The following is an 18,318-nucleotide window of genomic DNA, read 5'->3' on the forward strand; positions in this document are numbered from 1 at the left end:
GAATGGAATAACCGATTAAAGAGAGATATCAAAAGCAACATTCGAATTAAAAATAAAAAAATTGTTTTAACACTTAATTATTCTTGTATTGCAGATATCTCATTAAACATCTCGTACACAAATGGGGTTATGAGGCCAAAAATTTATTAGTTGATGAAACGTGGGATGATTTTGCAACAGTTGCGTGGCATGACACACCCGTATTTTATGATCCAGCTTATATTTTCCCTCAGCATAATAATAATGGTAAAGATTTTAATGGATACAACTATGAGACACCGCCGTATGGAAGTAGGAATGGTAATACCAATGGCAATACAAACTACAATGATGATCCATATCACTTCTCAAAGTCATCAACAACTGAAGGTCCCACGTGAGTAATGATTATATTGTTTATTTTTTATTTATTTTATTATTTTATGGTTATCACGGTTAAAGAAACTTATTCGTTGTCATTTTTTGAATTGATTCATTTGTATATTTCTGTGTGTATTTTTTCTAGATATCTTTTATATACATCGTCAGCAGGTCAGCGTTTAAACTTTAACAAAAACCAAGTTTCATCATTTGCCAGCAGTACAACAAAATCCACACCCAATAACCCAACATTGTGGTTAAAGCGAATTGTACGTGACTTAAGCAAAAAATCTTTCTTGAGTAAAGGTGAAAAACCACCGCTTATAATTGATAGCACCGATGATTATGGAGAAGAAGAATCTTCAACTAAATCATCGTCACCTTCGACACGTGATGTCTCTTTAAACATGGATCTCTGGGATATTATGGGAGTGGAGAAAGGTGCAAATTCGCGTATTAAACGCCAAAGTCCAGGACGAACTTCACTTTGCCAAACAACTTCTCAATTTATTACACCTCAAGCAGCACTAAATAGTAAAGGTACTTGGAATAAAAATAACCTAAATAGCAAAAAAACTTGAAATATTTATTATTTTTAGGAAACTGGATGTTTGTCGTAAATGAAGCAAGCACAGCACGTCAGATGGTTAAAGCCGAATTATGCGCGTAAGATGATTTCGAATAAGCACTTTATCTCTAGCTTTTCAACACATTTTCCTCTTTTTCTAGGTCAAACACTTGCAGCAATCTCTGTCAACTGCCCAATGGTTACAATTCACGTTGTGAACAGAAATTTGTGCAGAAACGCTTAATTGCATTGCAGGGCAATGGACAGAATCTGTATACAGATACATTTTGGTTTCCTAGTTGCTGTGTTTGCACAATATCCGCTAATTAGAATCTAATTTACATTTTAATTAATTATTTTCATTTTTATCATACAATCCTTAAACAATTCGATTACCTATTATATTCATTACTTTAAAACTAATAAGGTTTTTTCTAAAATATTGTAAAAAAATTAAAATACAAAATCTAAAATTAAAAATTATTTTTCAATTATGTATTTTCTTAATAATGGTAAGTAGTTGTCAATAAAAACTTCATATCGTCCCTGTTTTAAATTTTAGTACATAATATGTGATTTTTATCGAAATTTTTTATACCCTTCACCTTCGTGAGAAGAGTATATATAAGTTTGTCATTCCGTTTGTAATTTCTATAATATAATTTTCCAACCCCATAAAGTATATATATTCTATATAAAGAAAGCGGAGTTTATTAATATATGTCCGTCTGTCTGTGTGTTTGTTGAAATCAGTTTTTAGAGGACCCATAATCTATTATTATCTATAATATAGAACCTACAAACTTGAAAATAAGTATGTAGGACCTTGACTAGGTAAGAACCTAGAAAAAGGGACTTTTTGGTATTTTTTCGTTCTACAAAAGGTACTTTTTGAATTTTCTATAATAAACCTAGAAACATAAAATTAAGTACTTATGTAGAGTCCGGATTAAATCAGAACACATAAAAGGGGACCTTCTGATACTTTTTCATTCTACAAAAGGTACTTTTGAATTTTCTAAAATATTGAACCTAGAAACATGAAATTAGCATGTAGGGCCTTGACTGGGTAAGAACATGGAAAAAGGGATTTTTTGGTACTTTTTCGTTCTACAAAAGGCACATTTTTAATTTTCTGTAATATTGAATATATAAACATAAAATTAAGTTTGTAGAGTCCGGATTAGGTGAGAACACATAACTACTTTTGAAAAAAGTACTTTTTGAAATTTCTATAATATTGAAACTAGAAACATGAAATAATTTATGTATAGTCTGGATTAAGTGAGAACCCATAAAATGAGACTTATTGGTACCTTGATTTTTGTAATAAAATTCGTACTGACTGTTTTTTAGCACATCATGGTGAATATAAAATATAAAACTCTTACTTGTTTATTATTGTAATTTGTACTGGTTACAAAAGCATTTATCGATATTTATTTAGGATTTAGCAAAAGCACCTATGTGATTTCCATATATTAAATGATCCAACAAAAAGTCATATGTGTTTCAAATTATAATGATTCAAATCATAAAACCAACATAATAATTTTATTTAAACTAGTTAATATAATACCTTAAAAAATTAATCATATCCCGCCTTTTGGTGTACTCATCAACTTAAAATCACTTTATGGGTCGATTTAATATTACTCTGGAACTTTTTATTTAAAGTACTTGCGATATTTACATGAGATTTTGTAAGACTAGTCTACGTATTTTGGTAGATTAAGTCCACCAAATAAAATTTTAAATTGAAAGGATAATTACAACTTCTTAGTCTATTTGAAATCTTGCATATTAAGGTGATGTGTTAATAAGTCTAAATTCTGAAATAAATGATTTAATAAAATAAATAGGAATTTCTTGCTAATTTATGCAAGAATAGTAACCACAATAACTTTATTAGTGTTAATCTAATTGATATTTTTATGTATCACTGCTATAAAAAAAACAAAAAGAACATAATTCGAAAATAACTGACTATCGGCGAAAATAATCTTTATCAAAAATTTAGAAATTGAATTCTCTACAAAAGTTGTAATAATATCAAAAGTCGTAAGACGAACAATAAAATATATATTCTTCATTTAAAAATGTGTAGAAAACGCACCATCAAAAAAGTCAGTAAACGACTTTAACGCTTATAACTGGCTAAAAGAAGCATCTATATTCGGCAAAAGCAAGCTTTTTATGAACCTTAATATTTTTAAATTACTATAAAAAAAATCAAATAATTGACCCTACACTCCATATAAGCCCCCCCAAACAAATAACGCTCACAACAGTATCAAAGAAGCATCTATAGACACCTTGATAGCTTTGTAAAATTCTGTAAGGACCCGTTCATAATTGGCGCTAAAAATTACTTTAACGCTTATTACTGTCTTATCAATGAGATTATATCGATGAAATTCGGCATGAATAAGTTTTTTTCTAACCAGAATTTGTCTCTCAAATTCTATTCGATCCATTAATGACCCTACCCCCGATACAGAAAATGTTTCTAACGCTCTTTACTAGATTAAATAAGCAGTAGTTAATCGTTCTACAAAAACTCTATTCGATCCATTAATGACCCTACCCCCCGATACAGAAAATGTTTCTAACGCTCTTCTACGAGTATCGCGCCGTAATTGATCTAATAAATGAGAAAATTTTTTTATATTTTAACAAATATGTTTAATCATAAGGATGCATTTCTTTTCGGCAGTGATTTTATGGTGGGTATGTATATACGCTTCGGGATAGCCGAATATAAAACTCTTACTTGTTTTAAATGAAAACATTAAAATTTGTATAAAAATAATTAATGAACAAGTATAAATTTATAGTCGGACATTGCCGACCATATGATACCCTACACCAGTATGTTAAAATTTTGAATTTTTTTAAATAAAGCATTTGTTTGTTTTATTGTGGAATATTTTTACTTATTGTTAACAAAAAATGATTTTCTACAAGAGGGCTCATAGGGAAGAAGGGTTGAATATGGGCCTATCCTTATAAATTTTGGTAGATGAATTTATGTCTACTTCAAAGTCATTTATGTAGATTTTAATCGTTTTATAAGTAATTATAAGTTAATTTTGACCTTCAAGTCATGTATGGGGGCTAGGGTCAAATGAGGCCCGATCACAATAAAAATTAGTATTGTCATTTATTGTTCTATAAAACTGATTTTTGTTGACATTATAAAACATTTAACGTACTTATGAGCCTAAAGGGCCGATTCGGGGGGTAAGATTGTATAGGGGCTAGGAGAAATAATGGACCGATTTCAACCATTTTTCGTCCTTGAACCAAAAAAAGAGTATGTGCCAAATTTCATTAAATTATCTTGAAAATTGCGACCTGTATCGTGCGCACAAGGTTTACATGGACACACAGACAGACGGACATAGCTAAATCGACTCAGAAAGTGATTCTGAGGCGATTGGTATACTTTAAGGTGGGTCTAGGACCAATATTTTTGGGTGTTACAAACTTCAGCACAAACGCATAATATTGTTTTATTTTTAATCAAAATAAATTGTATTGTATATGAACTAAATTTCGAAAAAGCACATGCAAATATTACATTTGTGCTGATGTTTGAACAACCAAACATATTAAGCGCACGCTAGACCTGGTTCACACTGGGAACCTTTTGTTGAGAAACTTTTAATTTTGTATGTGAGAGAAAGATATGGTTGATATTTATTTCTCTCACACACCAAAATCAAAAGTTTCCTAGTGTGAACCAGATCCTACAGGTCGCAATTTTTATAATTCAAGGACGCCTACAAACTCCCCTTCCGAAAACACTTATAACATGTTTTAATTCAATTTAAATAACTTTGATGTAAACGTAAATTCCTCTACCAAATTTATAAGGATAGGCCAATATTTACCCGGCGTTATGAAATAACTCCCAAAAACAGAAAAGCAACAACAACGAAGTTTGGGGATTTAATTCTTTTTTCCGGGACATTATCTCACATTAAAAATGGAGACTTATTTTATTATTCCTAAAAAATTTTGAGGAGTTATTTCATTAAAGTATTTATATCACAAGAATATATTATTGCAAATAACTTTGAAGTGTAACATAAATGTAATATAAAGGTATAGTCTTTAAAATCGTTTAAATATAGTATTTTACTTCCAAAAGGTTAAAGGTCAGCTGTCACAGTGTATATTTTAATGTCAAATAGGTCAGATAGCACAATGTTAAAAATCGTAGTGGGAGGATACATAAACTCTCTCCATTCTAGTTCAGAAGTTATTAACCAAAACGTAATTTAAAGCAAGTTTTTTTTACACAAAATCGTATGAAAAATTAAACAAACAGAAAATATACATATAAGTATCAATTTAAATGACAAATTGTATCTCATTAACCACTGGTCCAATTTAAATTAAATACAATGTATTGAGGATGATCAAACCTTACTGAAAATACTTTTTTCGTCACAATATTGAAATAAAATGTGGAAAACAGCGTGGTAGAAGTGGAATCTTCGACTTTAAAAATTATTTTAAAGCTTCTAGAATATATGAATGAGATAAAATTTAACTGATCAGAATCAATTCGTAATCTATACAATACAGTATAGCTAGGCCCATATTGTAATTCTAATTGAATTAAAGGGCTTAAAATATATAATTTAAATAAAATAGTGGAAAAAATAAACAATTGTTACGCGGCGGTAAAACATTAATAATAAAAATTGTTGCAATTTAAATCATGAATTTTAAACCTTGAATTCGAAAACAATTAGTTAAGGGCATGAAAGATTGTTTGGCTAGCTCGTATGATATATTTTAGACTCCTAACTCATTTGCTTCGCGCGTAATCATATAACATACACTGCATGCCAATTGAAATATCATAACCAGTGTATGCAAAAGTACTAGAAATAAAATCCTAATTAGTTGAAATTATATCCAAAAGAAACCAACAGAACAAATCGAACCATGACATGGTGGTACGTCACGTAGGGTACACTTTTCCCTCCCAGCAATTACTTGCAAACACCTATGACAGAATTGTTACCCGTAAACTTAAAAAATCTGTCCCTGGAATATACACACATGACATTACTTACATAATATTATCACTTTTTTTTAGGCTATCCTTCCCTTACAATCAAAAGAATTTATAGATTCATTTTAACAAACAGAATTATAAACGAATTTTATTAAAGAAGAATTTAACAAAAATAATAATACGACAAAGTGCATTGATGGTAAATAAAAAAAAATATATAAATCAAGAAGTATGTAAATGCGTAAATAAACAATGATAATTACTCTGAGAGCAATGAAATCATACTAAACAAAGTAAAAACTTAATATTGAGAATTGGAACTTATAAAGAAAAATTACATGTTAATGAGATGAAACAATTTGGCAAACGGACTGACATATGGACAAGAGTTAAAAATAAGAATAAAGAAATAGTAACAATAATAATAATTTCAATTCATGATTACTCACTGAGAATATTTACATTATGTTTGATGATCCATTACTAGTGTTTCATTGATGGGCCCAGCAAATCTGTAGTAATTGGTGTTGTTGATATTTAGCTCAAATGATGTAAATCTCTAAATTATGATTTTTTTGTTACTATTAATAAGTTTAGATATTTAGATATATACTTAGAGAAATTTTAGTTATAAAATTAAATAAGTATGATTGTATTATAATAGTAATGTAAGTTTAGAAAATGCTGACAATAGTAAATTAATTCATTGTATAATTAAGTAAATGTAATTCATGATTTTAAACAATTCAGAAATGTTTGGAGATTAGGAACAATATAAATTACATTTTAAATAGGAATTTATAAAAAATAAAAAAAATAAACTATTTTAAATCGTATATAAAATGTGCAATAATAGTTAATTTAGCATTAATATAATTTAGTTAGATTATTTATAAGTTAGTTTAGTTCAAATAGCTGTGATATTTATATTTATTTTAGAAAAATTAAGGTTAAAGTTTAGAGTATTATTATGTTTTAGAAAATATTTAGTACATTTTTGTATTAAATCTTTTTAATTGTTTTAGATTAATTCATTTTGAGACAATTTATGTCACTTGTAAAAATCACATTACATAATGTTTTAATTAATTAGTTTAAATTCGTTTACGTTTGGAAAGATTTAATACAAAAATTACAATATTTTAGAACTAGTTTAAGAAATAATTGTTAGATTTTAAGATTTAGGTAATATTTAGCGAATTTTTTTATTAGATTAGATTTTAATAATTTTTAAATAGTTTTTAATGAATAATTAAGGCACATTTAAATAAATAATTTGGCGTGACTAGGTGTGAAGACCTTCACGGCCACGTGGGAATTTAATTCTCACTCCGGGTCGTGTTTAGGTGACTTTGGTCAGATGTGATGAACTTCTCGATCACGTGTGTTGTGAAAAAGCAATTAGATGAAGGACACGTGTAGACTTTAACTTGTGGGCAGTCCCTAATTTTGGAAATTGTGTCTTAACGTCAAATGTAGTGACCTCGTGGCCAAAATGGACTTCTATATGTGGAAAAATTGGTGATGTATTTAAGGTGACTCTAGTCACATGTGGCGGGCCTCGTGGCCACGTATGGACTTTAATTGTGGAGTTTAATTTTCCGAATCTGATGATTTAAGTTCTAAAACCTCTTGAATTTTACGCTCGGTGCGTTTAGTAACCATATATTCGGATATAAACTTGGTCAGATTTTACTTGTAGAAAATGATTTTATTCTTCCTAAAGAAATAAAATCGTTACAATATATACCTTGAATATCACATGGTTCTTACCTTTGTCTATAATTATAATTTACTAGAATCTGGAGAATTCTAAAATTTATAAATTTTTCCATTCACTAATGGTTATATAAATAGCACATGTATTTTAATTTTTATTAATTTAACTTTTATTAGTAACCACTGATCGTAACCACATTAACTTTGATAATGAAATCAAGTTGGTGATGAAGCTAGTTATTTAGTCAAATTTTACTGCGTAATTAAATAATATCAAAAGAAATTGAAGATAATACATATACTATATGTATGTCCGTCTGTTAAAAGAGGACAAAAATATGAATCCACTGCGTACAAAAAAATGAGTACTACCTGTATTTATATATATATAAAATGTATATTGTAAAAAATACACAAGATGACAAACATAAGTAGATGTGAGAATTTGAGAAAAGACTCAAACAACAAGTGCATTTTTATCGCATGCAATATTTTTGGGAAGGTACCATACAGACAGATGTGTACGTTTAATTAGTAAGTAAATACTAAATGTTTTGTTTGCTTTTATGACCAGTAAAATTTATTTTTGTTTCCAAACCAAAAATTTTCTTTTAAACCTTAAAAAAAAATCATAACACAATTACACAAAAATTATTATTCAATTTTATTTATAACTTATTACTACCATTAAGTTTTATAATACCCATAACGTCCGCTATAAGAAAAATTCAACTTCAGCCGAATCGGTCCATATTTGCAGATTTGTAAAGCTATATTTTCATAATCAAACTATAAACTATATAATAAATGTGTCTATCCGCTTCTAAGTAAATAGTAAAAATCGGATGTTTCAATTGGAAAATAATAAATTTTTAGTGCATATTTTGTAGGTTTTTAGAGCATATCATTAGATTTTAAGTGCATATTTTCTGCTCATAAACTACTTTTTTCAATTATTTTAAATTAAAAATATATCATTGCTTTTAGAAACAAACGTGCGGCTTTGGGTATATTTAAAAAGACTCTTTGTCTTTCGACGTTGCGACGTGTAAAACTGAACTGTAAACTGATTCTATAAAATGTAAAGCGAAATACGCCTTTTATATCTTCCTTGAAAATTACACAAGCGGACCAAAGTTTATTTTTCTGAATTATTGTGCATCAGTTTCTCTTTCACATAAGGTTATCGTGACCTCAAAACTAAGAATCTCTATTTTTGGCCATACTTAAGACCTTATAAAAGCGAGGATGCCTTCATGTATAAAAAACGTTATGCAATCCGAAAGTAAGATCTGTCGACTTTTAAATAAAGGTTTAACATAGAATAATGGCATAGTTGAGTTTTACCAACTTTGACGGATGTTAAACCATTATTTTTATTATTTTACCCTTAACCTTCGTGAGAAGCGTATTAAGTCAAAGTGCTTTAGGTGAGTACCTGGCGTGGTACTTTTGCAACCACTGGGTTAGTAAAAACTAAACAACTCACTACTGCTCCTTTGTGTATCTTACACGCAGGTTGCAATTTTTGTACATGAATGGTCCGGTCCATGTACAAACATTTTGCTTAAGTACTAGAGCTATCTAATCTCTTGCCATAGTAGTCACGTTGGGGAAAGACAGGTGTCATTAGAAGGCTCAATCTACCCCGACATAATGTCGTCCATAGATGGGTACTTTGCAGTACTAGTAAAAATAAGTTTTTACTGTTTACTGAAACATTTTCAGTATTCAGTAAATTTTACTGAAATGTGTTTACTGTATTCCGTACATCTAATAATTTACTGATAATTCTATTTTCAACATATTTTTGAATATTATCATCATTTATCATAACAAGTAGCTATATTGAGATTAATTTTACTTTTTGGGATTGTAAATCTTTTCCGAATACTGAACTTAGCTATGTAAAAATTTATATAAGAGGTCAAATATTATACAATTTTGTCGGGCAATAAAAAGTTATTGGAAGCATTTATTATATTTTTTAATATTAGATTATTAACACAAATATAGTAAAAAAGATCAATATGATAATAGTTGTATGAGAATTTTAGTTAAATATAACATCTTTTTACTAATTATGCATTTTGGTTAAAAATTTTACTGAAAAAATTTCAGTATTCAGTAAGATTTGCATTATCAGTATTTTTTACTGTTTACTGAAAAATTTTTCAGTAAACAGTAAAATTTTATGTGTAATGCAGTAAAATTATACAAGAGTGTGCCCATGTATGATGTCATCCAACCATGGCTCTGTTGTTTCGACAAAAGCACCTAGAGGGGCGTAATTGGTAGTCCGAAACACGGATCATATTAATTGAGAAGACTTTATTGTAGTGGTTACAAAGACCCATTGTGATAAGTTGAACATGTAGAATAATTGCCAAATAAATTAAAGGAAGGGCAGTGACGATCTTACAAGTCCATCCGTCCCTTTTTGCTAGACCATAGTCTAACACATCGTTACACCAACTCCATCCGTCAAATCTATCAAGAGTTGACATCAGAAAACTCCACCTCGTATACCTAAACTTTGCATCAAATCCAACATTTTATTAATTCACAGTCATGCTCCAGCATCTAGGAACGATAACAGAAATGTATCCTGAAAATTATATTTCACCATGTATTAGTCTTTTAACCCAGCAGCACTAGTGTGTTGTTATTGGCTAGAAAAATATTTTCTGTTTCTGATTAAACGAATGCACAAAAATCCCGAATTAACACAAATTTAGAAAAAGTAATTAATTATATTTTATAATTTTTAACAACTCTTAAAACAATATTTTATTGCGATTTGAATAGACAGACGGACAAGGCTAAACTGAACGACAAAATTAATGATGGTAGGTATAAATGCGAAATTCTCCAAAACTTATAATTTTTGTAAGAATATTATAAACATATTTTTTTAATTAATTTGTAAGCTTCAAAAATTATTATTAAATGTTTGACAATTTCAATGACAAAGGGACTCCAGATGCAAATAAAATATTATATTGAACATATTAACATGTTGTTTATAGACATTTTTTTGAACAAACAGTCGAACATAGCGAAACATATTTGAAATCAATTTGGAATTGGTAACTAACTACTGTATGTCGAGCCTGGCTTAAGTTAAAACCCATAAAAGAAACTTTCTGTTATATTTTCGTTTTTCAAAAGGTACTTTTTGAATTTTCTGTAATATTGAACCTAGAAATATGAAATTAAGAATGTAAAGTCGGATTTAGTTGAAAACTAAAAAAAAGTAAAATTTTTTTAACTTTTTTTGTTTTTCAAATTTTCTATAATATTAAACATAGAAATATTAAATTAAGTGTGTAAGGTCTGAATTAGGTGAGAACCCAAAAGAGAAATCTTTTTGGTACTTTTTCAAAATTACTTTTTCAAAAGTACTTTTTGAATTTTCTATTATTTATATTGAACCCATAAATATGGAATTAAGTATGTGGAACCGAGAACACATAAAAGGGGTACTTTTGGTACTTTGTCGTTCTACAAAACTTTTTGAATTTTATATAATATTAAATCTAGAATCATGAAATTTAGCATGTAGGGCGTTGATAAGGTGAGATCCTATAAAAGGGTCCTTTTTGGTACTTCTTCGTTCTACAAAAGGTATTTTTTGAATTTATATAATGACATTAAATATGTAGAATCGGAATTAGGTGAGAACCGAAAAATTTAACTTTTTGGTACTCTCTTGTTTTTTAAAAGGTACTTTTTGAATTTTCCATAACATTGAACCTAGAAATATTAAATTAAGTATGTAGAGTCCACAGAATTGATAGAAAATAAAGCTACTATAATTGATTTTATTGAAAAAAAATTAGTACATTCTTATTATACAAAAATTTAATTTTTTTAGAAATATGAGAAAAATTATGCAAAAATAAAAATTCTATCATTAATTCTCTAAATGTGATGACACTTTAAATTTTTATTTAAGCTACACTTAAGCTACAAATCCCAAAAATTGGTATTATACAAGTTATATATGGAACATTAATTTGGTGGAGTTTTATTAAATTCTGAGATGATGAAAACCTTTTTAATTTCTAATTTTTTTTTTCAAAATGCATTTCTACAAGTTTAAAGTGTAGAAGCAGTGGCGGCCTATTCACATCATCTGTAAAATTAAGTTTTTTTATATTTTTGGAGTTGAGAATACATACCGAAGAACTAAAATATGAAAATGTAGAAAATTGTTAAGTAGTAAGACTTTTTTATTTTGAAGTTTAATTTTACTTCAAATCAGATTGTGTAAAAACAAAATATATTTTCTATTTGATTTTTTTGATAATCATACCAATTTTAAATTTATTTTATTTAAAAATTATTGAAAGTAAAAAAAATCTAACTGCTTCCCTTATAGTGTGTAGACAGCTTTATTAACATGATTGAAAAATATTGTTATTATTATTATAAATATTTATTAAATAATTTTAATATGTATATAAATATTTTAATTTAATATACTGGTAACTCTGTATGGTTATATAATACATTATGGTAAGACCGGGTTCACACTACGAAACTTTTTTTGGGAAACTTTTGATTTTTTGTGTGAGAGAGAAAGAGCAAGAAATACCAACCATTCTCTTTCTCTCACACACAAAATCAAAAGTTTCTCAACAAAAGTTTCCTAGTGTGAACCAGGTCTAACTTTAAAAAAATGCAACTCTACTTGGAGAAAAACCCCGTTATATTTTGCAAGGCACGAGAAAATTAAAGTTGTAATAACTCAAAACAATACAACAAAAATATTTTTTTACTCACAACGTTGTATGATCTGACAACCGTGTATCAAGGCTTTTAGGATGAAGTAATCTCATCGAATTCTGATTCAGATAATCAGTTACCAAAAGGTGAAATATTATAGTAAATGATTAAATAGATACACAAAATTAAAACAAATAGCTAAAATTGTTTGCGATCAAGCTGTATACGAATATTGGAAGTATTGCGGATCATTGTACATCGGCTCAAAAAAAGTGTTGGAAATATATATAAATTCTTTAAAAATGCTTCTAAGAAGAAACTATAAGCGTAAGTAATATTAATGTGTGGTACAAAAATATAATTAGTTTTTTATAAAGTTTTTCAAAGCCAATTCAACGTCGAATCTTTTAAATCATTTCCCTGCGGTGCGCGACAAGAGTTTTAAATCCAATAACTATAATAAAAACATTTCAATGACTGACGGAGAAGGCGTTGAACCCAAAATTTAGAAAGTGCAATAAATTTCACAATGCCTAAAGACTTGCCGAAAAAATGGCAAAAGTAATTACAGAATTTGCACTGCACAATAAGGAACAATGTGCAGTAACAAATGGTGGCACAAACATTATTGCTGCATTAACATAGTTGTTGTGCCCACACACTTCATTGTTTATTATTGAACGGCATGATAAATCAAGATTTGTTTAAACGTCATAAAAAAATAATATTAAAACTTAATTCCCTAGGAGTTTGTTTCCACTCCTATACGTAAAGCATGCAAAAGGGAATAAACTCCCAGGAAATTATTCTTTATATTTGGCCAGTAAATGATATATTTCGAACCCTCTAAGGAAATCAGCAGTATACAAAATTTTAAGGAGCAGGACAAACTTACACAAATTTTAGTTGAGACTCAGAAGATGGTAGAAAATTTCGAATGGGCTTATAATGGGTAATAAAGAAATTGAAAAGGCACTTAATTTAAACCAAAATACTTTAAGTAAAAATTCAGTTTCCACACGTTGAAACTCATTGCTTAAAATGTTGAAAAGTTGTTTAAAAATATTGAAACTATCAATATTAATTTATAATTCTGAAATGGAAATGCAAATGATAACAGAGTTTGCCAACTTTTTAAAAATTTTCGCGGATGGACTATGTTTCTCAACTTAGGATGAAAATTCAAGATTATTAAAATTCTAGACCCATGTCAAAAATTATTTAAAAGATATTTAAGTTTGATAATCTACCAAATACCGCACATCTGGATGAAGACTTAGTCATTTTAATATCAAATGTATATTTGCTGATTGTGGTAGTAAAAAAAATAAATTATTTTGAAAATCCCTGCAGTAGTTCCATTAAAATTTTTTAATAAATTAAATATTTTTCTGAATGAATAAATAGCTATCTAAACTCCTTTGGAAAATTCGTTAGTGTAAATTTCATCAAAACAAATTGTAACAGCGTTGGTATTCAAAGAAAATATTCACCACAGTCAAAATACCTTCATGGTTGTTAAAAAAGTAGTGGAAAAAAATAACACTTTTCTGTTGTATATTTTGTCCATAAATTAAGATATATTTTTAAATATTTATAAAACAATATCATTTATTATTTTTTATATATGTTTTAATGTATGTATAAGGCAAATAAAAGTTGTTTAACGTATATTTTACTAATTAGTATAAAAATTTTTAATACTAAAAAGGTATTGTATAAACAACACTGTTAATGAAAAAATAATTTTTCACCACCTCAATCAAATAATGTCAAAAAAATTTTCGTAACAAATTAAAAAAATTAAATTAAAAATTTGATAAAAAAAATTAAGATTTTGTGCGAAAAGCTAATTTTTAAAGTATAAGTATTTTCGAAAAACAAATACAATAAAATGGGACGATATTGCATCATGGAATGCAAAAGTTATTGCAAACTATTTAAATTTCCCAAAGATGAAGAAAGGTATTTATAAGTTTATAGTCTATAGTATAGCTAACTCATTTTAAAATCTGTTCTGTTAGATTTTAGACAATTTTTATTTGTTTTTTCCCGGTGTTTCTTTATATCTTCTGAAGGAGACATGATTAAAGACAATCGTCGTCGTTGGTTGACTGTCTGTCATTCATACAGAGATTCAACAAAGAAAAAAACAGAACATTGCTTATGCATCATTTGTTTATTTCTTAATTCAGCAATTGTCGTCTGTCCAAATTTTTGTCTGTCTAATTAGGCTTAGTATTTGTAGGTCCCCTTATATTTACTAGTTTGGTGCATATACAAACACATTTGTATGTATGTATATGTCCTAGTCTAGTCTTTAGTCTAGACTATAGTCTAGTCTATCCGTGCTCAAATCATTTTTCTGAGAGTATGTTCTCTAACTCCGGACAAAAATTTACCTAATCTTAACAAAAAAATTGGAAAATATTCAAAATTCTAAAAAAATGTCAAATTCCTGAAAAAAATCAAAATCCTGAAACAGTAGTATCAACTCAAGATTCGTTCAATAAAACAAATTTGGCAACCAATGAAATTTCGAATATTAATCTATATGATCAAAACTCCAGTCCACCCAAACGTATTCGTTTACAAAATGTAAGTTTTAGTGGTAATAATAATCAAAATAAATGTAATTGCAATTATGATTACACTATATATATAAAAATGTTAGAAAATAAAATAAAAAAATTGGAATTCGATAACAGTAATTTGAAATATGAAAACACTTTGTTAAAAACGGAGAAATATTCAAATACTTTGTTAAGAAACAAAGATTTGGTTTCAAAAAATAAACACTTAGAAGTAAAAAAGAATCAGCTTATTGAACAAATAAAAGTTAGAAACCAAAATGTTTTTGAGAAACAAATAGAAAATTTAAACCCGAATTTAAAAAATATTATAAGAAATGCCATAGCAAATGCTGACAGATGTTCAAACGGTAAACGTTTTAGTACTGAAATAAAGACTATTGTCTTGGGTATTTATTTTTTATCGCCAATGTGTTATCGGTACCTTAAGATCGACCTGGACCAGAGCTTCGAATTAATCAATTCAATTTGAGCTTAATTCACCAAAATCTTAATTCAGAAATATAAAGTTAAATCTTCCAATCCTTTTTTTTAATTCTCAGGAATGAATTCAATAGCTTAATTCAAACGCTTTCAGTTTATTTTAATTCATTCATATACTGAATTCATTCATGTTTGAATTACATTCTATTTTGAATGATTAAATTTTTCTTTAATTCAAATCTACTCCAAATTGAATTACGGTATTTTTCATTAATTCAATTTGTAATAGATTGAATGAAACCCCGTTTCGTATGCAGCCAGAGTGTTATATCTCAAAAACCAATATTTCAACTTGAATGGTTTTTTAAATTTATTTTTTTATCTCTATCTAGCCAGTTTGCGTATAAATTTTAAATAACTTATTTTACAGCTGATATTTGTAAGTTTATATAATAAGAAAGATAATTCTAACGCTAATAAACACAAATTCTACGCACAAAAACATGTTTCTATTTTTAAGTTACAACACTATTGCTGCAAATAAATATACATAATATTTATGTAGTATGTATGTACAATATACAAACATATGTAGATATGTACATAGTATGTATGCATATTTTGTGACTATAACTTTATGATCATAAAACATAGAATCGGTTTGAATGAAGTTTGCATAGAATCGGTCCCTAACATAAAAGAATTAGCGACGGAACGCCTTTTGTGTTGCTAGATTTTTCTTCTGAATAATGTACAATTTGTATAAATATACCATACATTTCCAGCCTGAGTGCCTCTAAAAGCAATATTTTGAGTAAAATGGGACTAAGATTAAAGTTCATTCATGTTTTTTTCGTTATTTTTACAAGTTTGAAATAAGTTTTTCGAGGTTTTCAGAAATTAGAAACTATATAACAGGAAGATTTTATTTTCTAGAAATTAATAACAATAAATAACAGTACAAATTGATATAAATTGTAATTTACAATATTTTTACAATAACTAACTATTAATTATTTTTATTATTAACTTTTAAAAGAACAAGTTGCTCAAAATTCGAATCGGTTAGTGCCGAACGCCTTGGTGCATTTACCAGCCCAGCATAAGAAAACATACGCTCAACTGGAGCCGATGAGGGTAAGGGTGTGTTGTATTTCCTAAACATTTTTTTGAGTTTTGGATATCGATTGAGCATTTTTATATCTGTAGAGGTGTCAACCATGAAGTTCAGTTATTCAGAATTTATGTTAGTGTAGGAACATGTTGGGGTTTCATCTAAAAATGTACAAAAGGTTATGTTATTACTTAAGTACTATTAGAGTTTGTAAACATACCAGAAACATTAAAATTGAAATATGTATGTATTTTTAGATACTTGAGGTGTTTCGTCAGTATTTACAAGTGTTTCAGACTCTATTTTATTTTTTATTCTTTTGGCAATTTCCTCGATTTGTGTTTGCCCTAGGGACGGGTTCATAGCCTTTATCCAATTAAGTTTTACATCTGGACATAACACCGATGCTGTTATTGTCATATCAACTTCATTTTCTAGTGCAAAATATTTTGAGAATCGTTAAATTAAACTTTCTTCCATCAGATTTATTATGTCTTGTTTTAGTATTTTTAGCGTTGTATTTTTTAGTCTTCCAAATTCATTTCTAATAGTGGCAAGTGTTGGCAACATGTATCCATAAAAAATATTTTTCTCTTGTTGAAGAAAATCGATAGCATCAGCAATAAAAAATCATTTTCTGTTAGGCTCGGTATATTTAATATGTCACACAACTCTTTACACTTATCTTTTATTTCTAATATATGTTTGAAAGAGTCATATAGGGAGTTCCACCTTGTAATAACAGGACCTTTTAATAAGGAACCTAAAAATGATTTAATTAGCTCTGCGGATTTCGGTCTGTGGGACTTATTCCAGATAATATATATATATATATATATATATATATATATATATATATATAATATATATATATATATATATATATATATATATATATATATATATATATATATATATATATATATATATATAATATATATATATATATATATATATATATATTCATACCTCTTTGTGGTAGTCATAGTTTAAAGTGGATTTTAAATTAGTTTCGTAGTCCTTTGTTGCAAGTAGACTTAATGTGTGAGAGCACCAAAAAATATGTGTTGGCAGAAATTCTTCTAAATGCTCATTGTTGAACACATACTCATCCTCATTTGTAACAAAGTCAGTGGAGTTGTAATACTTATCGATTCCATATTCTTTAAAAGTCTTAATAAAATTCGAGCCATTATCCGTGACTGTAGCGATAATATTGCCATTATTCAAATTATATTCACTATGGATTTGTCGCAATAAGTCATTAATTTTGATATATGTGTGCGATCCAGTAAATCGTCTACAGGCTAAACCAACAGATTTTCTTTCCAAATTTTTATCAAGCCAATGACATGTATAGCCAAAAAAAGGAACGTGTGGATGATGACCAAATATCGGCTGTTGTACAAACAAATCCAGCATTTAGAATTTGACTTTTGATATCATCTTTCATTTCTGTAAATTTTTTTTAATGATTTTCATGGCTGTTGGACGACTTGGAACCGTATAGTTGTCATTTAACATTCCTAAAAACACTTTGAAGGCTTTACTTTCTAACAAAGTAAAAGGAATTAAACTCTCTGCAAAAACGTCTATTAAGTGTCTGTCCAAATCTGTTTTATAATTTTCTTTTTTATCAATTACAACTCGGTCCTGAGAATATTTATTAAAAACAGTCTCATGTCTCCTCAAATGTCATAAAAAGTTGGACGTTACATTAAGAGTACCCTTTACTTCAGAATTACATGTAATACATTTGGCTATAACACCACAATTA

General features: G+C 28.0%; 1 protein-coding gene and 1 long non-coding RNA gene across 3 annotated transcripts in view; one reads left to right on the forward strand and one right to left on the reverse strand.

Moving 5' to 3' along the window:
• Positions 1 to 1,402, forward strand: part of LOC111675695 (protein spaetzle 5) — a 36,342-nt gene extending 34,940 nt beyond the window's left edge. For both annotated transcript variants that reach the window (XM_023436504.2, XM_046952055.1), the window contains 4 exons: positions 95 to 376; positions 506 to 900; positions 960 to 1,026; positions 1,090 to 1,402. In XM_023436504.2, coding sequence (XP_023292272.2) covers positions 95 to 376; positions 506 to 900; positions 960 to 1,026; positions 1,090 to 1,258 — 913 coding nt within the window. In that variant the 3' untranslated portion in view covers positions 1,259 to 1,402. The remainder of the gene's footprint in view (positions 1 to 94; positions 377 to 505; positions 901 to 959; positions 1,027 to 1,089) is intronic.
• A 5,741-nt stretch (positions 1,403 to 7,143) lies between these two features.
• Positions 7,144 to 8,056, reverse strand: LOC124420425. The gene is made up of 2 exons (XR_006941195.1): positions 7,737 to 8,056; positions 7,144 to 7,683 (listed from the first exon to the last, which is right to left on the reverse strand). It is a non-coding gene; the product is annotated as an uncharacterized LOC124420425 (long non-coding RNA).
• Between the last annotated feature and the right edge of the window lie 10,262 nt (positions 8,057 to 18,318).

This window comes from Lucilia cuprina, chromosome 5, assembly GCF_022045245.1.
Source record: "Lucilia cuprina isolate Lc7/37 chromosome 5, ASM2204524v1, whole genome shotgun sequence".
Taxonomy (NCBI): domain Eukaryota; kingdom Metazoa; phylum Arthropoda; class Insecta; order Diptera; family Calliphoridae; genus Lucilia; species Lucilia cuprina.